Genomic DNA, 24,316 nt, shown 5'->3' on the forward strand with positions numbered 1-24,316 from the left:
GTTCAGGCTGCTAGTGGTGGACGATATATTGTTGATGCATGTTGAATCCGTGATCATTGCTACACCCATCTTCTGATGATGGCTTCCAATAATATAACGCACCATCTCACAAAGCTGAGATCATCTCAAATTGGGTTCTTGAACATGACAATGGGCTCATTCACTAATAAGTGTTTACACGTAAAATCACTGTTAGATTCATGAAACGTGCACAAAGGCCAGTTTTGTTGGATATGTAAGTGAACAAGACTCATTTAAAATCCACAGGCTCATGTTCACTGCCTGTCGTCTGCATAATATCTGCATGCTACACACCAACATTTCTCTGTGTGCAAAAAGCAGTGAGTTTTTACAGCGTACAGAAGCCAAAGATTTCAGGAAATCCTGCTCCAGTCATACAGATAAAGATATTAAAATACACCATTTTAGTATGTAATGCTTCAAGATCATAGGTCAAAGGTCGAGGTCACACAAATTAAGATATATTATATTAGTCTTTGGGAGACATATGCACTCCCTTTGTTTGAGCTCTTTAAAACATTTTTATATGATTTCACAATCACACTACATTTCCATATTAGCAATGCTGACATCAGCACAAATGATCTATGAAGACAATGCCGATGTCATCACTAGTAGTCATTAGTCTAGTGTGTATTTTGAACTATTTAGAACAGAAGAGCAGTGAAGTGGACTTTTTACTGGGTCCTTGTTTAGCTTCTTTTCTACTTTTTTCCCCGTGCTCCGTGTGAACAGAGCAAAAAAAACCAAAAAACCCCATCAGGGTCTATATTTCATTTCATTTTTGAAATTCCAGCTACACAGTGGTTCAAACAGAGTGGGTGAATACACACGAGTCAGAGTGAATGTACTAAAAGCAGGAACTGAGGCAGCAAACACTTTTAGCCATGGAATTTCTTGCTGTCAAAGAGGAAGGAAAAATAGCTGCATGAATGTTAGTCAGAGAGGGTATTATGGAGAAGCTGATATATATAAAGAAAAGCTAAAATCACGCCGTGACTGCGGCAGTTCTACTCAATAACTCATTTGGCATTATGGCAGTGTGCGAGGAGCTCAGCTTTAACGTGGATCATGGCTACCTGGAGGGTTTGGTTCGAGGAATGAAAGCTGGGATTCTGTCTCAGACTGATTATCATAATCTGGCCCAGTGTGACACACTAGAGGGTAAGCATTTTGTATCACATGTGTAATGTGTCATAATATGCAAATGTGCAATACCTGCAGTCTAAAAAATATTATGCACATATGAGGGGGTTTTGGAAGCAATTGCAGTGGGGAGCTGACAGAGATCGCTCAAGGGATAAACCTGTTTATCTATCTATCTATCTATCTATCTATCTATCTATCTATCTATCTATCTGTCTGTCTGTCTGTCTGTCTGTCTGTCTGTCTATCTATCTATCTATCTATCGGTGATCAGTACCTTGTTTAACCTTTTCCTGCTTATTTGAAAATTGCAAACTAACAAGCAGTGGCATATAAAACATTCGATTTGTCATGTCTTCTGCTCAGATATGAAGCTACACCTTCAGAGCACAGACTACGGTAAACTGCTGTCCTCTTCTGAGGGCGATTTGACTGTGTCGCTGCTGGACAGCAAGCTGAGGGAGAATCTGGTGACTGAATTCAGCTGCCTGCGCTCTAACGCCCTGCCACCTCTGTCTACCTTCCTTGACTATATAAGGTGTGCCTAGTCACTGCATGTGCTTTATTTATAGCTTGTGTCACAGGATAAGCAGATGCACTTCAACAGCATCCTGCAGGTTAGCTGCTGCTGAGATTTTCAGCTAAAGAGGACAGTGTTTACGCAGACAGTGGAGACCTTGTGGCAAACGTGGCGAGGTCTCAGTGCGATTTATCATATGTGATGAAAACCTTCCTTCTACAACACTCTTTGTGGTTTATAAAAATGGGATGAGCAGGAAGCATTTTACATGAACTGTCATGCAGGGTAAAAGGGATATTCAATTCATGCGGTCTCTGTGTTGCCATAGTTACAGCTACATGATCGACAATGTGGTGATGCTGATCACGGGGGCCCTGAAAAACAAAGATGTGTCAGAGCTGCTCCCACGGTGTCACCCACTGGGAGCGTTTGACCAAATGGCAGCCGTGGGCATTGCCCGCACTCCAGCTGAACTGTACTCAGCCATCCTGGTGGACACACCGCTAGGTAATCTCTGTTTTTTATTTTTATTTTTTTTAATTTCTAATGATGACAAAGATGTATAATATTAATATTTAATTATCTTTTAGCTCTAATACACTTGTGACAGACCATCATTGACTTAAATCATCACTTGAATCATCACATCACTAAAAACACTTTAGTTTAAACACTTTGCACTGATTAGCAATAGTCATTAAAAGGCAATGCAAGTTTCTGTTTTCTTTAATTTTTCCTCCTTGGCTGTTAAACCCTCTTAATGTGTTCATAATACCTTCCAAGAAAGTTTGTGTATTTTAGTTAGCAACATGCCTTATAAGCTACTTCTGGTTTCTTTATTTTAGACTTCTCTGGCTCTCTGGTCCCTCAGCACAGCTAAAAATTAGTCAGTGCTAAAATTTTCAGAGTCATAGTTTACCAAAGCTAAGGATAAAGCAATAGGTGTGAGCAGGGATATAGTAAACACAGCTTTGACCATATGTTATTATTCTTCATGTCAGGAGTGGGCTTCCATGTTTAAGGTCTACTAATATTTACAACATATTGAGGGTTACTGTGTTGTTTTATTCTCGCTACAGGTCAGTTTTTCCAAGATGCCGTATCTGAGTGCAGCCTGGACGAGATGGAGGCTGAGATCCTGAGAAACAAACTGTATAAGGTGAGCAGAGCATGGCATAAGATGGCATGACTAACCTAACTCAGCTTTGACACCTGTTTTATAGTATTTTTGCACATGCTATAAATATGCTAAATATGCTATAAATTCTTTACTGTAGTTTATACTACTGTCATAAACATGTTTAACAGCTGCACTTAAGTTTTACAGCGGTGTCTGAACGCGATCTGTTTTTCATGAAATTTGTGCTGATCTCGGTGCCTTTTGTTCTACCGCACAGGCATATTTGCAGTCTTTCCACTCTTTCTGCAAGAGCGTGGGCGGTGCCACAAAGGACGTAATGTGCCCTGTCCTAGAGGTACTCTGGCTTTTCATAATGCATGGGTTTGTTTAACTGAAGTCTTACAAACTAATTGAGATTTGTTTTGCTGTAAATACCGTGTGCTTTTATGGATGCTGCAGTTTGAGGCGGACCGGCGGGCCTTCATCATCACGGTGAACTCCTTTGGGACGGATCTCAGCAGTGCAGACAGGAGTGCGCTGTATCCATCCTGTGGCAAACTTTACCCTGGAGGACTGAAACTCCTGGCCCAGGCGGAGGACCACGAGCAGGTCAAGGCTGTGGCTGACTGCTACCCAGTGAGTTTGACCTCATGTCCTTTTAGATGCTGCACAGTTGTTATTGCACATAATTTGAGTCAGACATGTGGTCAGTGTAAACTCAAACTTCCCTGCAGGACTATAAAATGGTTTTTGATGACCCTGAGCCTGGATCAGATTTTAAGACTCTTGAGGACCGATTCTTCGAACAAGAGGTAATAATGACTTTGTTTTGAACTGTCACAGATTTCTTTTCCACTTTTTAATATTGTAAAAAACCTTTGAACCAGGCTGACCATTCAGACTTTCAAATAAGAGAATCTGACATACAGTCACCAGCCACTTTATTAGGTACACCACACCTAGTTGGAGCTGCTTTTGTCTTCAGCGCTACGTGAATTTTTAGTAGCACAGATTCAGATTCACAGGTGTGCTCTCCTAGAAGATGCTCTTCTGCACACCTTGGTTGTAACTTGGTTATCAGACTGTTGCCTTCCTATCAGTTTAAAGCAGTCTGGCCATTGTCCCATGACTTCTAGCTTCTATGAGAACTGCAGCTCACTGGATATTTTCATGTTTTAGACCTCTGTAAACCCCAGAGATGACTCTATCATGTTTAAAATCGCTTTAATCACCTGCTGAAAGTATATATATTTTCTTAAAAAGTACAGGTGATTAATTTAAATTTAGTATCAGTATGTACTTTTCTTGTTAGGTTGCCCTGACTGTAGATTCTTGCAGCTTACACATCTATCATTTTTGCAGGTGAAGCTGAACATACTTGCTTTCCTGCAGCAGTTCCACTTTGGAGTATTTTACTCTTACATCAAACTTAAGGAGCAGGAGAGTCGGAACGTTGTGTGGATTGCCGAATGTGTCACACAAAGACAGAAGTCAAAGATACACAACTATATACCCATCTTCCAGGGGACCAGTTAACTAAGAAACAAGGATGTTTTACTAAGTTTTAGTGAGGATTAGTAAATGTGGTGGACCAAAGTGAGTCTTCAGCATCTTCACTGTTTGCACTACAAACCACAGCCTGGGTGTTACACTGTTATAGCACATCTGTTGCTCATGTGTATTGAGTTTCATGTCCTGATCGCTTATGCCTCAAATCTTTTGAAAGAAATGACTCCTTTTAATTCAAACCTTGTATTAATAATTGTCCTGGTCACAAAAGCAAAGTTTGAAAAGAATGATATACAATAAAAAGCTACTTTCAGGCGCTCCCTCCTCACAATGCATTGACACAAATCTTTTAAAAAAATGTTTTTATTACATTGTGTTATTAATAAACTACTTGCTACAGTGAATGTGTTTACATTCACATTAATGGGATAATCAACGCACGTCTAAACAGGACAAAAGCGTACATCACAGGAGGTATAAGAATGTGTGACTATACAGTTCAATACAATATAAAAGTATGAAGGCAATGGGGCACAAACAGTGGTATAAAGACTAAATTTGTCCATTATAGCAGCTCACAGAGGTCAGAAACTGGCCATTTTTGCTCTTCATTAGCTTGTCCTTTCTTTACACTTTCACTAAAACAGAAACACACACACACAAAAACAAGTTAAAACTACATACAAAATATACATTTTGCATGTCTGAATTCAAAAAGATTGCCAAGAATACACGGACACATTAGTACAATAATAATCACGCATTAGGCCTAACTCACTGCATTGAACGGGGACCTCCATGGGTATGTAGTTCTGCTGGCAGAGGTGAACGAAAGCAAATGCTAATCTGCAGGGTGCTCTCGATGAGCTGAGTTTACACACAGACAGGAACTGACTGGGATCCACCTGACAACACAAACTCAGGATTGTGAGAACACCACATGTGATCAACCCCCAAAAAGCAAAGATGGAGATGGGGAAAACAGAAAGGTTTCCATAGTTATCTGTTTTCACTTCCAGTCATGACGAGCTTTCCAAACATAAATGCGATTTTAATAAAGATTTTCTGGTGAAGAAACCACCAGCAGATGCCTGCTGTTGTTGTTACTTACCACTCTGAAACAAGAGCTGAGGGGAGAATCGGGAGAAGAGAACAAAGAGTCACAGCTCGCTGGACTGACGGCTGCTGTCGCAGAAGGTTTGATGCATGTAGGTTTCATCTAAAGATACAAACAAAAACTCAGCTAAGGAAAACGTGCAAACATTTGTAGACACAAGATTTCACAATTTCATTAAAACTCGATTTCAGGAAATATTGGGATGTTGTCTGAAATGCAAATGAAAGCAGAACGCCATCCATCCATCCATCCATCCATCCTCATCCGCTTTATCCGAAGTCGGGTCGCGGGGGCAGCAGCCTAAGCAGAGAAGCCCAGACCTCCCTCTCCCCAGCCACCTCCTCCAGCTCATCCGGGGAACACCAAAGGCGTTCCCAGGCCAGCCGAGATATAATCTCTCCAGCGCGTCCTGGGTCTGCCCCTGGGCCTCCTCCCGGTGGGACATGCCCGAACACCTCACCCAGGAGGCGCCCAGGGGCATCCTTGTCAGATGCCCGAACCACCTCAACTGGCTCCTTTCGATGTGGAGGAGCAGCGGCTCTACTCTGAGCCCCTCCCGGATGGCCGAACTTCTCACCCTATCTCTAAGGGAGAGGCCAGCCACCCTTCGAGGAAGCTCATTTCTGCCGCTTGTACCCGCGATCTCGTTCTTTCGGTCACTACCCACAGCTCGTGGCCATAGGTGAGGGTCGGGACGTAGATCGACCGGTAAATTGAGAGCTTCGCTTTTACACTCAGCTCCCTCTTCACCACGACGGACCGGTGCAGCGTCCGCATCACTGCAGCCGCAGCACCAATCCGCCTGTCGATCTCCGGCTCCCTTCTCCCATCACTCGCGAACAAGACCCCGAGATACTTGAACTCCTCCACTTGGGGCAGGAACTCATCCCCGACCCGGAGTGGGCACTCCACCCTTTTCCGGCTGAGAACCATGGCCTCAGATTTGGAGGTGCTGATCCTCATTCCCGCTGCTTCACACTCGCTGCGAACTGCTCCAGTGCGAGCTGGAGGCCCCACCGATGAAGCCATCAGAACCACATCATCCGCAAAAAGCAGAGATGAGATTCTGAGGCCACCAAGTGAAAGCCCTCCGCCACTTGGCTGCGCCTAGAAATCCTGTCCATAAAAATTATGAACAGAATCGGTGACAAAGGGCAGCCCTGGCGGAGCCCATCACCCACCGGAAACAAGTCCGACTTATTGCCGGCAATGCGAACCAAACTCTTGCAACGGTTGTATAGGGATCGAATGGCCCGTAACAGTGGGCCAGACACCCCATACTCCCCGCAACACCTCCCACAGGACACCCGAGGGACACGGTCGAATGCCTTCTCCAAGTCCACAAAACACATGTAGACTGGTTGGGCAAACTCCCATGCACCCTCAAGTATCCTCGAGAGGATAAAGAGCTGGTCCAGTGTTCCGCGACCAGGACGAAAACCGCATTGTTCCTCCTGTATCCGAGGTTCGACTAACGGACGAACTCTCCTTTCCAGCACCCTGGCATAGACTTTCCCAGGGAGGCTGAGGAGTGTGATCCCCTGTAGTTGGAACACACCTCCGGTCTCCCTTCTTAAAGATGGGGACCACCACCCCGGTCTGCCAGTCCAGGGTACTGCCCCTGATCTCCACGCAACATTGTAGAGGCGTGTCAACCAGGACAGCCCTACAACGTCCAGAGCCTTCAGGAACTCGGGCGGACCTCATCAACACCAGGGGCTCTGCCACCGAGGAGTTGTTTAACTGCCTCAGTGACCTCGACCCCAGAAATTGGCGGGTCATTCCCCTCATCCCCAGACTCTGCTTCCTCCTCGGAAGAGGCGTGTCAGTGGGATTAAGGAGGTCCTCAGTATTCCTTCCACCGTCTGACAATTTTCTCAGTCGACGTCAGCAGCGCACCGCCAGCACTATACACAGTGCAGGTAGAGCACCGCTTTCCCCTCCTGAGACGCCTGACGGTTTGCCAGAATCTCTTGAGGCAGTCCGAAAGTCTTTTTCCATGGCCTCTCGAACTCCTCCCACACCCGAGTTTTTGCTTCAGCCACTGCCTGAGCCGCATTCCGCTTGGCCTGTCGATACCTGTCAGCTGCCTCTGGAGTCCCACAGGCTAACCAAGCCCGATAGGACTCCTTCTTCAGCCTGGTGGCTCCCTTCACCTCTGGTGTCCACCATTTGGTTCGGGGATTACCACCACGGCAGGCACCAACCAAGGTAGCGATTTCCTCTCCGTGAATCGCTACCTTATCGTGGTGGAGGGGTTTGTGTGTCACAGGGATCCCAGGGGCTATGTTGTCTGGGGCTTTTGCCCCTGGTAGGGTCTCCCATGGCAAATTGGTCCTGGGTGAGGGACCAGACAAAGAGCGATTCAGAAGACCCGTATGAAAAGAACATCGAGGGAACAGTTTACCCTGCCCGGGATAGGGTTACGGGGCCCCGCCCTGGAGCCAGGCCCGGGAGGGTGCCCGAGGGCGGCGTCTGGTGGCCGGGCCTTAGTCCATGGGGCCCGCCGGGCACAGCCCGAAGAGGAGACATGGGCCCATCCTCCCGCAGGCCCACCACCCGCAGGAGGCGCCATAGGGGTCGGGTGCAATGTGTGTCGGGCGGCGGCCAGGAGCGGAGGCCCTGGCGGACCGATCCCGGCTGCCAAGACTGGCAATAGGGACATGGAATGTCACCTCTCTGGTGGGGAAGGAGCCTGAATTAGTGCGTGAGGTTGAGAAGTACCGGCTAGATATAGTCGGGCTCACCTCACGCATGGCTTGGGCTCTGGAACTAGTCTCCTGGAGAGGGGCTGGACTCTGTCTCAGTCTGGAGTTGCCCCTGGTGAGAGCGGCGGGCTGGGGTGGGTATTCTAATATCCCCGGCTTGCTGCCGGGTATGTTGGGGTTTTTCCGGTGGATGAGAGGTTTGTTCCCTGCGCCTTAGGGTCAGGGAACGGGTCCTGACTGTCATCTGCGCTTATGCGCCGAGTGGCAGTTCAGAGTACCCAGCCTTCTTAGAGTCCCTGGGGGGTGCTGGAAGGTGCCCCACCTGGAGACTCTGTTGTCCTACTGGGAGACTTCAATGCTCACGTGGGTAACGACAGCGAGACCTGGAGGGGCGTGATTGGGAGGAACGGCCTCCCTGATCTGAACCCGAGTGGTGTTTTGTTATTGGACTTCTGTGCAAATCACAGTTTGGCCATAACGAACACCTTGTTCGAACATAAGAGTGTCCATAAGTGCACGTGGCACCAGGATGCTCTAGGCCGCAGGTCGATGATCGATTTTGTAATCGTATCACCAGACCTGCGACCATATGTTCTGGACACTCGGGTAAAGAGAGGGGCTGAGCTGTCAACTGATCACCACCTGGTGGTGAGTTGGATCAGGTGGCGGGGGAGGACGCTGGACAGACCCGGTGCACCTAAACGCGTAGTGAGGGTGTGCTGGGAACGTCTAGCAGAGGCCCCAGTCCGCGAGATCTTCAACGCACACCTCCGGCAGAGCTTCAACAACATTCCGAGGGAGACTGGGGACATTGAGTCCGAATGGACCATGTTCAGCGTCTCCATTGCCGAAGCTGCTGCATTGAGCTGCGGCCGAACGCAGTGATTCGAAAATGATTTAACCACAGAGAACCAAAATTACAAATCAAATGTTAAAACTGATTTATTTTTATGAACATATGTTCATTCTGTATTCGATCCCAGCAAAAAGTTCACAGAAAAATGTTTATGCAGGAGTATGTTTCCCATTATCGCATATGATTTTTTAACACTTTCCAAATGTTTGGTAGAGAAAATGAATGGCTGTCGCTTGAAACACAAACTGTTTTCATAATTCTTCGTTTGTTACATACAGTCATTGTAAAACGTAAACCCTCTTTCACTTCTTAGGGTTCAATTCCAAGCAGGTCCTAAAATACAATCAGGTGAATAAGACCTCAAATGAGCAACAATAAATGAGTTATTACAGCACGTCATTATTTACTCAGCGCAAATAAGCCAACGGGAAAAAACGCTGCGTATAAAATCTAACGACACCCTCACTGCTTCCAAAGGAATTAAGAGACTAATTAGCAGATCAAATGCATGTGATTAACTGATCATTAGTGAGTGTGAGCATCTCTATAAAAGCAGATGTTTTGCAGTTTGCTGCTCTGGAGAATTCAGCTGTGTGTTACCACAATGCTTAATCTTTGAGAGTGCTCAGAGACACTGCCAAAACCCAAGAGCTACATCTCCGACTCCTGGCATGTTAGATATTAAAGTTTGACACAGTACATTTATAAAATGATTGAATAAGTGTGGCTTATTTGGAAGGACTTCCAGGAGAAAGCCTCTTCCCTCAAAAAACATGTCACGATCTGTCAGAGGCAGGTCACGTTTTGTAGAAGATTCAAATGCAGACGCTTGGACTAATCCTAACAAAAGCGAGCTGTTTATTAAGGCTGATCAAAACTGTGCAAAACTACAAAATAAAAAGGCAAAAAGTGGACAAAGACTTTCACTAACAGAAAACTAAATGGGGAAAACACTAGTAACAAGGATCCTGGAACATGAACAAGACACATAGAAGAAGAACGGGCGTTCCGGCACAGGACAGCGGGACAATATGTACACAAGAGGGTGATCAGGGAAGTGAAGGCACGCGAAAGGCAGCAGAAACAAATTAGACATAACGAGACAGGGTAAGCAAAACTAAACATAATGCAAAGGAGACAAGGACTATCAAAATAAGACAGGAAGCACCAACACAGAGACCCAGGCTTAAGACAGACAAACCTGACGCAGAGAGAGCAGCACACACATGACAGAGAGAGACACACAGAGACAGCGAGATAGACGGAAGGAAAACAAACCCAGAGACAGAGACCAAGGCACACAATGTTGACGAACACAGTGGGAAAATAAACAGAGACATGACTGCACAAAAGAAAGCTAACAATATGGAACAAAAAAGCATGAACCAGAAATACAGATAAACTCAGAGACACCAAACTCAAGACTAAACTGTACAAAGCTAGAACTGAAATCATCTCTTATAACCAGTGTTGGTCAAGTTACTTGAAAAAAGTAATCAGTTACTAATTACTGATTACTTCCCCCCAAAAGTAATCCCGTTACTTTACTGATTACTTATTTTCAAAAGTAATTAATTACTTAGTTACTTAGTTACTTTTTAAAAACACAATTTACAACCTGAATAGGTGATAAAGCGATAGATCTTTCAGCCCAATTCTACTTTTTCTGCATAATCCATCATACAAAATGTAATCAAATGGAAACGTCTCTTTTAAAACTTTAAATCTTTTAACTTTATGCATCAAGCAAAAACTTATTATATGCAACATTCTCTGACTGGAAGAAATTTGTTTAACATTTAAACCTATTTTCTGCACATTCCAGCACATAAAATAAAATATTTTTTTGTGTTTACACTCACTCTTTCAAATAGATGCAAGTAAAACACAGCAGAAAATAAATAAAATCAAAGACTCAGCGGTCCTGTTGCTCTATTTTCACCTGTAAAGCAGGAGTGGGGTAGGCGGAGGTTTACTCTGGTGCAGGTGTGCTGCAGCGGTCAGTGGAAGAATCCGCGAGTTTCTCTGTGAGTTTCACATTACGTCGTAGCGCACTCGCTGCTTGCTTGAAAGTTTAGGGTTTTTTTCGCTGTAAAAAGAAGTTTTCTTCCCACGCACAACGTACACTAATGTTTTTGTCACTTTTTATGGAATCAAACTCAAAGTAAGGTCAGTACTTCCATGCTTTAAACGCTGCACGCTCATACTCTCTCCCGCACTCGATATATTATCCATTGTTGATCTGCAGACAGCTGTTGTCACAAACGTCGCACTCGCTTACGTCACTGTCATGAGACATTCTCGCAAAAAATCACGGTTTTAGTAACGCAGTAACGCAGCGTTCCTACGGGAAAGTAATAGTAATCCCTTACATTACTCATTACTTGAAAAAAGTAATCAGATTACAGTAACACGTTACAAGTAACGCGTTACTGCCCATCTCTGCTTATAACAAAGGAAAGAGTCATAAATCCATAAGAAAACTGAAAACGCTGGGTCAAAGACTCAGGATCCATGACAAAAAGAACCTGGCAGCACAGCTCAGGTTTGAAAAGTTGCATCTGAACAAACCACAAGACTTGGAGACAAAACCAAACTGGAGAAGCTTGTCCTTAATGCACAGCGCTATATTTGGAGTAAAGCAAATGCAGCACGTCAGCACAAACACCTCACAACTGTAAAGCACGGTGGGGGAGGGGTGATGATTTGGACTGCAGCCACAGGACCTCAGCCCCTCTTAGTCACTGAGTCGACCATGAACTCCTCCGTATACCAAAGTTTTCTACTCAAATATGAGATCATCGGTCTGACATCTAAAGTTTGGCCACAACTGGGTCATGGAACAGCTGATGGAACGGCTGAAAAATATATCATTCGACGTGTTGCCATGGCGCACTCAAAGTCCAGATCTCAATCTGACAGAAATGATGTGGCGGGCCCTTCAGAGAGCCGTGCATAAGCAAACGCCCAATGAGCTGAAGCAGTGTTGTAAAGACGACAGCGCCAAAATTCCTCCACAGTGATGTGAGAGTTGTTGTTCCTCTGAAGTCACACTTAATAATTTTAAGACTTGCTGAGGAGCAAATCGTTTTTATGTAAAACCTTAGAGCTGAAAGAAGATTTTATTTATTTATTTTTATATCTTTCATCAATAACAGGGTGATGACATCAACAGATGACCGAGGAACACATTCCACTTCATGCAATTGCAAACCTATGCTATAATGGATGCTGGAGTTTTAAGCGTGTACTGCTAACAAGCCTTTCTTTGTCCCTTTCTATTTGCCCCTGCCAAAAAATTGATTTTTATCGGTCATACCAGCAAACAGCTTTCCACTGATCTTAGTACATAAATGGACCCAAGCCCAGAATATTGCTATGCCCAGTGAAGTTTCTGCATCTTGTTTCTGTCTGCTTTTTCTTTCAATGTCAGAGCTTTAACATGTGCTACGGAATGGTTTATATTTTTTAATGAATTCACTCGAGGGCCTGAAGACCATGACCGTTCATGATTATTTTAATCCTGAGAACATTCCTCGATTATTCAGTCCTTACCCAGTCCTTTTTCACTTTAAAGCCTTTTTGTTGTATTTTCGATCAAATGTAGAGTTTAAATGATTTACAAATCCTTGAAATCCGCTTTATTTCATATTGCACATCTTTTTGAGAACTGGACCGATGTCATGTGTTGATTAATCTCACTGATCCTACCTGCCAGGTGTAGAGAAAATCCTCCAAGTTTTTAGCCTGAGATCCGTCAAACATAGGAAAATCATTTCCTGCGTCGTTATCGTTGGTCCCAAACAGACCGGTGGACACACCTGTGCAGGCAAGAAAGGTGTATATGTGTGAGAATATGAAGACAGATATTTATAACAGGCCATACTGACTCTTTCCCACCATGTAACCATCCATCCAGAGTGAAGCTGCACAGTTCGAGCGACAGGTCACATGACACAAACATCCCGCTCTGACTGGACACTTGCACCGCGTTTGATGCTTTCCTGACTGTCACTCCATCATCAGTGAGAAACGTGTGGCTGACGGCGCCGCTGCAGTCGGTCCTCACCTGTGACACAAGCATTTACCGTCTTATTCCTCATGGCCTGAACACTCTTTAGTCGTCGAGAGTAACACATACCTGCCCGTTGCGCTGAACGTTGACGGTGTGGTTAGTCATTTGTATCAGGAGGAGGTTCTGCGTGTCTGTGCCGAGCAGCAGCGTGAACGACGGGTCGCGGCCGACGTCTCGGGCCAGGAGTAGTGGACACGAACCTGGCAGCTCATACAAGTGACCGTCAAATGTCACTACGAACTGATCTGCCACCAACAGAGCTTGGTCTTTTGGTGAGATAAGAAGGGAAAAACTGAGAGAATTCATTGAACCCTCATGTGGTGTTACTCGTGCAATGTCGGCAGGTCTGGCGGACTCACTGTTTTACATGGTTATTAAATCAAAAATCTAAATCATTTTATGTAAAAAGCACTTAACAGATATATAATTTAACCCAATACTAAGCTATACAGACAACGTGTGTGGTTAATGTTTGTTATTTACCTCTGTTAGAACCAATTTATGCATAAAAATCCAATTTGTTCTTGGTTACAAAAAACAACCCAAACCACAAATAGAACGTTTTTATCTTGCAGCAAAGTTTCTGATCACTACCGATGCTTACTTCTCTGAAATTAGTAAAAAACTGAACGGATGTCACATCAGTCCCATTGAAAAACGTAGGAGCACATTTGACGTGTTGCATGTGTGTTTCTTCCAGCTGTTCCGACCTTGCTCTGGCCTGTGAGCCAGTCACACCTAATGTGTGTCTTTTTGTATTATTTTGTCTTATTTTTTGTGAACTTGACTCACATATAAAATCTATCTCATGCTCCCGTTTCTTTCATTCAGGGAACATTTCTAAGCTAGAGAAAATTGCTCATGCGTTTGTATCATTGCGCCTGGATTTTTGTAAAGCTTGGAAAAAATGAAAACACAACGCTGCAGCCAGACTCCTAACGCACTCTAACAAGCGAGCTCACATCACCCCTACTTTTTTCTGTTTTCATTGGCTGCCAGCGGAGTTTAGAATTTCTTTTACAATTCTCACACTTGCATACGAAGCTAAATGGACACACTCCAGATTACTTATCTCAGCTTCGTGTTAAACACAGTGCTGCTCGCTGTTTTCACTAATATACTAGTTGTCTCATACAAGACTGAAGACGACGGGGGGTCAGAGCCTTTCATGCGGCACCGAGGCTCCAGCTCAGTTTAACTGATTAACAGTTCAAAACATTTCTTTCAATTAGGCCTTCTACTGACATCCTTTTCTTATTTATATGTTTATATATTTTTATTCTGTTTTTGATTTTCTTTTTACATTAATCGTGATTTAAGTGTTGTTAACAGTGCGTTGAACTTTTACGTGGCAACACGCAGGTTGCTACTGGATCTAAAATGAGATGAGAAATATTTGAGAAGATGTGGTTCCCATAAGACTGAGGGCGAATGTGGGAACAGACAGCTGTATAAACGTGACAATGCTGGAACTTTGTGTGGGGAAAAACAAGCGCAAAAAGACAAAACACACCTGAAGGCACACATGTACACACTAACAGTCGTGTGAAGTCATCAGAAATATGTTATTTGTTACGTTCGTCATGGAAAATAAGCCAAAGGGAAGGAATCTGAAGCTGGAATAATAATAAATATTTCATGTTGACATGCAGTGCCCTTTTTAGCTACGCCTCCACTCATAGCTGGTCTAACTCCGTATTTAGCTACTCCATGTTCATTACTACATGTTTACAACATATAAGTCGGTATTTTTTTAGACAAGTGCCTCCAGTACTCATTTACTGCAGATGTGTTCCAGCCATGACCTAAAATGTTTTGAATGATGGATTAAATATGAGCAAAAAAAAAAAAAAAAAAAACCCCTCTTTGATGTTTAATCTAATAATCTAAGATAATCCAAAACAAAGCTAACAGTCATGGTCCTGCGTGCTGACACAGAGGTTTTAGTTCTTTAATCTTTAGATTTTTGTTGATTATTCAATTTTCTTTGTTTTTTATTGTTTACAATTTGATTCCCTCTTTATTAGTTTATCCTGCTCTTCCACTGTGTGTAAAGATGCTGCGCGTATCAATGTGTCTAACCTCTGCACTTGTTAGTTACTTCCTGTTTTATTTTGTTAGTCATTTGTGTCCTTATTGGTTTCAGCTGTATCTCGTTACCCTCGTCTGTCCACCCCCCCTTGTTTACCTCATGTATGAGTACTCCAGCTCTGCCTTTCTCTGCAGTTTTTGAGCATCTGCTTAGTCTCCCAGTGCGTTCTCTGACAGCTCTGGATTGTGTTTCCCTTTTGCCTCTGGATTTTTGTATTCTTTTGGACTTCATCAATCAAAATAAATGCTCACTTTTTCCATTCAGTCTGTCCTGGATATTAGTTCTCACCCTGCAGCATATGACACTTTACTGACTTTTAAATAATATTTATATGGACTGAAGTGAAGAGGTTATCGAATACCAACTGAGCGTGCCTACAAAGCACCTCCTGAGGTCCTAAATGCAACAATTACCAGGCTGGTACTGCTACAGCTGGTTTCCGTGCAGATACTGAGGCTTGCTCTGCCAGACCTGTCAGTTAAATCCTCACATAAAACATTTAAAACGAGATCTGAGAAAAGACAGAAGAAGAGTACAGTTGAAATACACCAGCCTGGGAACAGTGACAAGTTCTTTTTGAGGTTCTGGGACTCATGAAGTACAAATGGAGAAGATTAAAAACCCAGTGAACTTTTCCATAAGTAGTGTGCCTTCCAAAAGTCGTCTGAGCACAGAAAAACATCCAGGAGATCACAAAAGATCCAAGAAAAAAAGAAAAAAAACAGAACAGCACGACTTGTACACCCGTAATAAACATCAGCGTTTATGACACCTCGACACTTTGTGTCAATACGGTCTCAGTAAAATTGATCAACAGCACTGTCATGAACGTGTAAAACTGAGTAAATCAAACGGTGGCTTACGTGTGAAGGGGCTGTCCATGATCTTCCTCTTGAGGCGGTAGAGTTCGGCAGTGGGTCTGACAGAGGCGAGGGTCAGCAGAGGTCTCAGGATCCACTCCTCGAGGAGGATCTCCATCAGCCCGGCTTTGGCCGTCCTTGACCGGGGCAGCTGTGGCAGCGGCACCGACACAATCACTGAACATTCGCTGAAAGGAAAAACAAAGGAAACAAATCTAACTGGAATCATTTTAATCCATCAGTTGTACTCTGGATCAAAACTCGATCTTTAAACTTCTTGATCGAGTTATTGCTTAAGTTAAAACAGGTCCAGCTTTAGGTACGAACATCTAGGTGCACATAGCTTAGAGAGCACTTCGGTGACTATAATTCAACATGTAGTTTGGACCTGCAGTGAACCCAAATAAACTGACCATTTCAAAAAACACAAAAAACAAAACGGTGATATAGCTGTCTTCACTCTGATATGTGCAGTACCTGGGGAAGAATTTGTAGACTGACGCAAGCCGTTTTCTGACTCCAGACAGAGCCATCGCCAGCCTGGTCTCAATCCAGTGGTAGGTATGCTGGCCTGCCTGATTGACACATCGACACATTTATCGGGTTCAAATAGGTCTTTTAGCAAAGGTTGAAACAAACAATGGATGGGAACAATGTGAAAGGCACAGGAGGAAGAGTGGGTGTAAGAGATCGTGACATTTGAGCAACTGTCGTACATCAAAACAATCTATCCCGCTCTATGTTTTACATATACAGCTGCTATGTTTCATACTAATAATTAATCACGAAAGTATGCCCTTTCTCTTTTATTATGATGTGAAAACATTATAAGAAATAAGCATAAATCAAATAAACATTATGTAGCAGGATAAAAATGTGATATGGGCCAGCCTAAAGCATAAACAACTCATCACTACAAGCTGTCCTTTCCACACGGGAGCGAGGGAAGAAGAATCCCAGCAGACTGGACACTACGCTTTACTGCATGCAGATGTTTTTCGTATCTCACTTTGCCAATATAAATGACTTTGCTGTTTTATAACATATTATATATGTATATATATATATATTTGCATTTAACAAATTTCTCACCATATTTTTGCTTGACCATGTGACATTAGGTCCAAGTTTCTGCACAATGACAAGTATTTAGTCAGAGTTGTATGTAAGTGTATTTTAAACGGAACAATCAAGATGTCATTGAAGTGCAGACTTTCACTCAGACATTTAATCCCGGGCGTTTAGCAAAAGTGCTGCATTAAGTGTTTAGGAATTGCATCATGTTTCATACATTATCCCCAATATTTCAAGGCTCAAATCCAATCGGGCATTTGACAGGCAGGCGGTTTCATGGCCAGGTGAGGCCTTATGATCCCATGACAAACAAAGTAGATAAGGTATCTGGAGCTGATACCAAGTGAGGGTGACACAGCGGTGCACTGGTTAGTACTGTTACCTCACAGCAAGAGGCTTCTGGGTTCAAATCCACTGACTGGCTGGGGCCTTTTTTTGGAGTTTGCATGATCTCCGTATGCTTGTGTGGTTTTTCTCCACATGCCAGGTTAATCGGTGATTCTAAACTGTCTGTAAGCATTAATGGCTGTCTTTCTCTCTGTACGAGCCCTATAACAGACATGCAGCATGTCCACTGTGTACTTCACATCTCACCCTGTGACAGCTGGGACTCTAGCCCTGCCATGATTCTGAATTGGATAAGTGGAAGAAGATGGATGGTTGAAGAATCCAAGTGTTGAACTTGCATTTGGTATCGTTTTACTGGAACTCTCAATATTAGGCTCAAAGTGATATAGTTCAGGCCATCATTAGACCGAAAACCCAAAATCAACCTGTCAGAGAGAAAACAGACTTTGAGAGTAGCTAAATATGAAATCTGGTCCATTTTTTAAAAGAAGGAATGCACTGGACACCAAACGGCCTGAGAGACCACAGACGACAACTAAAGTGGATGATTGCAGAATTCTTTTTTTGGCTCGGGAAAACCATCACAGCAATTCAAGAAGACTCTGGAGGAGGCCGATGTATCATTGTCAAAGCCTTAAAACAAGAGACACCTGACACATGAATCATACAGAGGGGTTACACCACCCACCACAAACTCAAGAACTAGAAGGCCAGATCAGACTTTGGGTTTTCGGCCATAAAATGTCTAAGTGAGCCGGCACACTTATGGGAAAAATAAAAGAAAATTGACAGTTGAAAGCAAGCTTAATTTGTACCAGAATGATGTGAAGAGTAAAGTCTGGAGAAGGAGAGAAACGGTTCATGATGTGAAGCATATGGATAGCAAAACACCGCCGCAGCCAGTGGATGTGGATCGCTGGTGTTTATTGATGAGGTGACTGCTGATGGAAGAAGCTGGCTGAGTGAATGATGAATAGTGCAGGGCTACACTCTCTGCTCAGATATTCTTCAGTGGCCAAATCAGGCAATTTACCTCAAGGCTTTAATGTTTGCTGTTCAGTTCTTAAATACAAACTGAATGCACAGAGACCAACAAACAAGCGGCAACTGCAGCAAAGGCCCGACAGAGCATTTTGGGAGGAAACACAACATTTGATGATGTCCATGGGCTGTAGACCTCAGGTAGTATGAAGGATGAATATCCAAGTATTAAAAACTATCTTTATACTTTAAATCATATTAGTTTTGTCCAATTAATTTGGAACTTCTGAAAATGAAATACTGTAGTATAAAAATAGCTGTAACTCCTATACAGTGAATGCTTTTGTTAAACCCCTTAAAAACTTAAAGTCTGCACTTCAGTCATTTGGTTTAAAACCCACTGTCGTGGTGCACAGAAGCAAAAACTACAGTTGTGGACACTTAATTTGTCACTGTCCAAAAACTTATGGAACTAACTGTATGATCTAATTTGAAGGCAGACACTTATCAACAACCTTGATAAAGTTTTTAGTTTGTCTAACCCAGTCAAAACCTCATCGAGCACATTTAAAAAGGCACCAGAGTGCAGTTTCTCACCACATCCAGGGCGATGCTGAGCGCGGTGACACCGGCCTCTGACAGCAGTCTGAGCTGAGGGTTCTCCAGCAGAGCAGGAAGGACCTCCACCAGCTTGTCATTCCACTGCAGAACAGCCTCCCTCCACATCGCCTCCAGCCTCTGGCCCTTCACATCCTGGTACACACCCGCCAGAGTGGCAAGCGGCCCTGAGGCAGAACGAGGGATGGAGGTACACGTTTCACAGTTTCACATGAGTATACATACTTCAGAACACCTCACAGGAAACCGCGAGGGACCACAAAAAGAGATGTGATCATCGATGATGACGCAAGAAGAGAAATTTGCTAAATAATGCCTTGAGAGACAGAAGAGATGCTTTTCATGCTTCCGGTAAATAAGTTAAGGGAGAGAAGATTAGTTTATGTTTGGAGTTCCTTAAGGAAATTCAATTGGTGACGGCACAGCAATCGCTCAAAAACTAAAGCCCATGTCTTTATTCACCAGAACTAAATTAATCATGTGCGCACAACTGGAATGCATCATTCCTGAAGCTCTGGTAAGCTTTCTGTCTTTCCGCACTCACTCCTAAGTTCCTGCTGTCCCAGCAGCGAGGCGTGCTGCAGCAGATTCAGAAAGCGTGGCAGGCTATCGGTCAAGAAGTGACGCAGCGGGCTCCTCTGCCACAGAGCCAGCACGCCTCTTTCTTTCTTCCCCAGCAGAGCCTCTGCTTGCTGTGAAACATGGAGAGGCAGAGCGCTCAGCTCCTGCAGCAGCTGACTGTCTCTGGACTGGAGTGGTGGGGGATTAACAGAAACAGCACAGCAGTTAAATCCAAGAAAGCTCCTGTTATTACATTAAGAATTCCAGTGTGTGTGTATGTGGTTACCTGTCTTCTAAAGTCTATGAGGAGACGCTGCAATGCCTTGATTCTCTCCGTAAGTTTAATCTGTATCTGAGAGCTCAAATACTCCGCCCGTTGCTGTGAAACGAATGAAAACAACCACTTTAAAAAAAAAGGCCATTCACATGAAAGCAAACACTGGGATGTGTTCATGTCATTAGCGACACCTCTGCTGCAGTCAGACTCTCCAAACAGCCACTTGCTCTCAGCATTAGTGTCTGATTGGCTGTTCCCAGAAACACTCTGCCCAGAGTTTCAGATGTGCCGCTGCCGCTTCTTTTCTGCACATCCAGCGTCAAGCTGTGGTTTACACCCACACATCCTGCTACGGTGAGATCCTCACTGAGGCCTAGACCTGCACAGCAAGAGACAATTTCATTTTATTTCTAAGTTTGATATATTTTGGCATTAATGCATGGCTAAGGTTCTTCTGCATTTACCATTCATATGACCCGCTGTAGTCTGCAGGCATCGTCCCTCGACTGTACCGTTCAGCCAGATCTTCTCTCTGCCGTCCAGTGTGGCCTGTACCTGGAGACCTGACCCTTTGACTTGAGACAGGGCACTGCCCCTCACTTCCACACTACAATTACCCATCCTAGACTGTAAAGCGTGAAACAAATAGAGGCATGTTTAGAATTAGTAGGACCCCGACTTACAAAAAGAAGGCTAGTCGGATATCCCACTAAGTTTCAATCCTTTCCTGGAGTCCTTATTAGGAACCAGCAGTGACTGCAGGAAGTGATTCCAAACGCCACAGAATAAACACATGCTGTCAGTTTTTTCCTTTTTTTGTACAAATTTAGCAGTCGTAATACAACATTTTACTTAGTGAAGTCGGTATGGGTGTGTGTAGCTACTTGCCCTGTTGCCAGTGGCTGACAGTGTTGCTATTTACACATGAGAGTAACATGAATCTTCTCATAGAAATATGCACAAAAGCCCATTTCTCACAATATTAAATATCAATAGTGGGCTGTAAAGGTCCTGCAGGTGAATTGTGTCACATATTCAGCAACAAATTTAGAAAAGTATTTTTAATTTCCAACTTTGTTGAAATTAAAAATACTTGAACAACTTATAAATTCACAACAAGTCCTTGTAGTTGTTTACCTCAGAGAACAGAGACATGTTGGTCCCGTGAAGAGTGGAGGAGTTGGTAAGGGCGAGGGTGAAGCTGCAGTGGTACGGTCGCCCTGTCACAGCCAGCTGGGACTGGGTGTAAAACAGCTCCTCGCCTGAGTTCACTCTGTGGGATCCTGACCACGACAGAGTCTGAGAGGCAAAGAGGCAATTAACGAGAGCTCAAGAAAGGAGATGAGGTAAGTGAAAAACTCTGCAGGTCATTCAAGGGAAAGAAAGAATATATATAATGTTCAACACAAAACTGTTTGACCCGACGAGACCAAAGACGGCCAGTTTAACACAAGAAGTGATGAGGTAGGGCAGTATCACCGCATCAAGTCTTATTCTTAACCATTCATAATGTCTTCAAATATGAAGAGCACAGAAAGAAAGCAGTGAGAACTGATGTGTGGACTCACAGGCTGTAGAGGACAGAGGCCCAGCAGCACAGTGTGCTCTAAGCGGTCCCTGAGGTTGGTTTGAACTTTGGCCAGTAGTGTGTGTGAGGGACAGGGAGCTGGAGAGACTCTGTCCAGGCCAACATTAACCTGAAGGCTGTGCATTCCCCGGTGAGCTTTCTGGAAACATCAAGAAAACGTAAACAGATGTTCTTATTTATCTTTTATCGTATAAGGTCAACGTCTTTCAGTGCATAAAACTGACTACCTGGTACTTTATGCCTTGCTTCAGGCTCCTGTTGTCCCATCTTAATTCTACATTTTGGAAAAATGAGTTCCCCTCGTGTGCCATTGAGACACATCCTTTAACAGAAGACACAGCCATCTGTGCGCGCACACACACACACACACACACACACACACACACACACACACACACACATTAAGTAACTTGATGCTCCACAAACTTCCTGACTATTCTCCACACATGACTGATGACTCATGAGAGGTTTGCTGAGTATTTACCAACCTGTTGGGCTGTAAACAGAGCGCACGCCTGCCCCCTGCTGGAATTGGTCTGCCACTGTTTGTTCAGGCTGAGAGAAACGTTGACAGGGACCGCACCATCCCATGACAAATGGGCCTGTATACAGATAACCCACACACAAACATTATACCCCTATCATTGTTACAGTTTTTATACATTTATTGGCATTTATTAGTACTTTAGGTAAAAAGCTGTAGTCTGAAGGGGTAACTGCAATTCTGTCTATGTGTTTATACGTCATTTTATTGACCTCTGGCTCTCTTCCACAGTTTGTTTTCTGTCCTGTCTTTCTCCCCTTACCCCTAACTGGTTGCAGCAGATCGCTGCCCCTCCTTCACCCTGGTTCTACTGGAGTTTTTTTCCCGTTAAAAAGGAGTTTTTTCTTCCCACTGTTGCCAATTATTTCCTCATACGGGGTTGTATGATGGGGTTTTCGGTCTATTATTGTGGGGTCTTTACCTTAAAATATAAAGCGCCCTGAGGTGACTGTTAATGTTATTCAGCGCTATTTAAATAAAAATAAATTGAATTGAAATCAATCTTGCAGACGAAATCTAAGACAACTGTGTGAAGCTCCTGTTGTACCTGGCGGCTGCTGCGTCGGTCTCTATGCGAGCTTTGCGTCAGTGTGTGCAGCGACAGGTGTCTGAGCGCAGAGGTGAATGGTTGTTTCAGCTCCAGTTTGGTTGTATTTATGTCCTCCGAGCGACTCCACGAGCTAAGAACTCTGACCTTTAGACAACCCCATAATGCAGAAAAGAAATCCAGTTTATTAATGCCTGAATGATCTGTGTTTTACTATCATAACCATATACATTTCATACACATTTCCTTTTAGTTATGTTACAGTTTTAGAGTTTAAAGAGGGAGGAAATATGATAGCAGAGAGAAATCAACGCTGTTTTAATTTCATTTTTAGGGTCATGACACAGCTTGTACAGTCTGACCTGCTCCAGTTGTCCATGCCTCATCCAGTCCAGCAAAACACTATCCAGTCCTGCATGTAGCGAACGCTCCAGCGTCACATCCAAACTAGTCAAACGGGGGATGCAGGTGATCTGAACTAACATCAGGGACGAGAGAAAGACTCAGCATCTTAAGTTAGCTTCATGATTTATCTTTTACTTTTTTCTCTTTAAGTTCTAACATGGCCTTTGCAGATAAAACAACGAATATCAAGTGTTGCTGAAAAACTAAATTTTACCCTTGATTGTCTGGTTTCCCATCTCCAGTGCTGGTGGAGCAGAGTACAGGCCAGACAAGCTGAACTCCTGGCTGCCCCACACAGCAGCTTGCTGAACTTGGTAGCTCCATTTCTGAGTCTCATACACTGTCCTCACTGCAGCAGTCCTGGGGAGTGGCTTCAACTACACAATAAAAACACATTTAAGATGTGGATACATGTTCATGTTGAGGGTGTGGACTGAAACAACATTCAGATTTTGACCCAGAAAGTCAATTTTTTCATTAGTTTTATTTTTTAATGGTTCCCAAAATCAGGTGAAATGCATCTGTGGATAAAGTAGAGGGCATTGCATTATTATTATTATTTTTATCTATAAACAATAGGACGCAAATATATGATAACCTTCTAGAACAACCATCCACCACTGCCAGTGAAAAGTGTCTGTGACCTGTGACTTGATAAAACTCTTAAGTAAACTTGTGCATACACTGTATTCATAGTGAAGAGACATTTGAGCTCAGAAATACCTGTGGGTACGAGTTTTTGACCTCTAGAAGTTGCCTGTATCCGCTCTCTATCGCTGCCAGCTCTCCAACAGCCCACAGCTTCCTCCTGCCTGACATCACCTCCACCAAACCCACCAAAGTGGACTGAGAGTGGTTCAACTGGAGGCAGAAAGAGAGAAGAAGGTGCTGCATTAAAAGGACAGCCGAATAAAAGCAGTTCACTGTCCAAATCCTCTGTCAAATTAAAAATGATGCACAGATTGTGTTTTGCAGAGTGTGTGTCTATTTGAGCTCCAGTTAAATGCAAAAGGAGCTCCTCTGAGAACTGAAAAACTCACCTGAGTTCGGACATTGAGTTGAGAAGGCAGGTAGACCAGCATTGTGGGGACATTCTGGACCACCTTCACCATCAGGTCCTTGCTAAACAAAAGGGCATCTATCACTTTCAGTGTGTGAACAATGTGCACAAAGACAACTTACAATATTTTTTTTAATTAGTGAGTGACTGATGTGTATTAACAGTACCTATGAGGGACATGGTGTCCCTGGACAATGAGTGCAAGTGAGGTGCTGAGTTCAGGGTTTACAGCCATGGAGCACTTCAGTTGTGACTCAGTAAGTCTTCCCCAGGCCTCCACCTGCAACAA

The 24,316-nt window shown here is 43.8% G+C and overlaps 2 protein-coding genes across 2 annotated transcripts in view; one reads left to right on the forward strand and one right to left on the reverse strand.

Annotated features, from left to right (window-relative positions):
* The first annotated feature begins 1,031 nt into the window (after positions 1-1,031).
* LOC116320440 (V-type proton ATPase subunit d 1-like) lies at positions 1,032-4,351 on the forward strand. The gene is made up of 8 exons (XM_031740050.2): positions 1,032-1,185; positions 1,534-1,705; positions 2,016-2,194; positions 2,767-2,846; positions 3,085-3,162; positions 3,267-3,443; positions 3,542-3,619; positions 4,170-4,351. Exons 1-8 carry the CDS (start codon positions 1,056-1,058, stop codon positions 4,341-4,343), a joined length of 1,068 nt encoding a protein of 355 aa, XP_031595910.1. The 5' UTR covers positions 1,032-1,055; the 3' UTR covers positions 4,344-4,351.
* A 478-nt stretch (positions 4,352-4,829) lies between these two features.
* Positions 4,830-24,316, reverse strand: part of LOC120434383 — a 47,532-nt gene continuing 28,045 nt past the window's right edge. The window contains exons 50-73 of the mRNA XM_039602412.1: positions 24,195-24,307; positions 24,008-24,089; positions 23,691-23,828; positions 23,182-23,344; positions 22,925-23,040; positions 22,563-22,709; positions 21,960-22,073; positions 21,699-21,815; positions 21,452-21,610; positions 21,021-21,182; positions 20,348-20,510; positions 20,075-20,262; positions 19,893-19,985; positions 19,590-19,794; positions 19,025-19,212; positions 17,117-17,155; positions 16,502-16,599; positions 16,028-16,212; positions 13,139-13,338; positions 12,898-13,066; positions 12,709-12,818; positions 5,428-5,535; positions 5,095-5,221; positions 4,830-4,954 (exon numbers count right to left, since the gene is read on the reverse strand). Coding sequence (XP_039458346.1) covers positions 4,944-4,954; positions 5,095-5,221; positions 5,428-5,535; positions 12,709-12,818; positions 12,898-13,066; positions 13,139-13,338; positions 16,028-16,212; positions 16,502-16,599; positions 17,117-17,155; positions 19,025-19,212; positions 19,590-19,794; positions 19,893-19,985; positions 20,075-20,262; positions 20,348-20,510; positions 21,021-21,182; positions 21,452-21,610; positions 21,699-21,815; positions 21,960-22,073; positions 22,563-22,709; positions 22,925-23,040; positions 23,182-23,344; positions 23,691-23,828; positions 24,008-24,089; positions 24,195-24,307 — 3,195 coding nt within the window. The 3' untranslated portion in view covers positions 4,830-4,943. The remainder of the gene's footprint in view (positions 4,955-5,094; positions 5,222-5,427; positions 5,536-12,708; positions 12,819-12,897; positions 13,067-13,138; positions 13,339-16,027; positions 16,213-16,501; positions 16,600-17,116; positions 17,156-19,024; positions 19,213-19,589; positions 19,795-19,892; positions 19,986-20,074; positions 20,263-20,347; positions 20,511-21,020; positions 21,183-21,451; positions 21,611-21,698; positions 21,816-21,959; positions 22,074-22,562; positions 22,710-22,924; positions 23,041-23,181; positions 23,345-23,690; positions 23,829-24,007; positions 24,090-24,194; positions 24,308-24,316) is intronic.

This window comes from Oreochromis aureus, linkage group 18 (genome assembly GCF_013358895.1).
Source record: "Oreochromis aureus strain Israel breed Guangdong linkage group 18, ZZ_aureus, whole genome shotgun sequence".
NCBI lineage: Eukaryota > Metazoa > Chordata > Actinopteri > Cichliformes > Cichlidae > Oreochromis > Oreochromis aureus.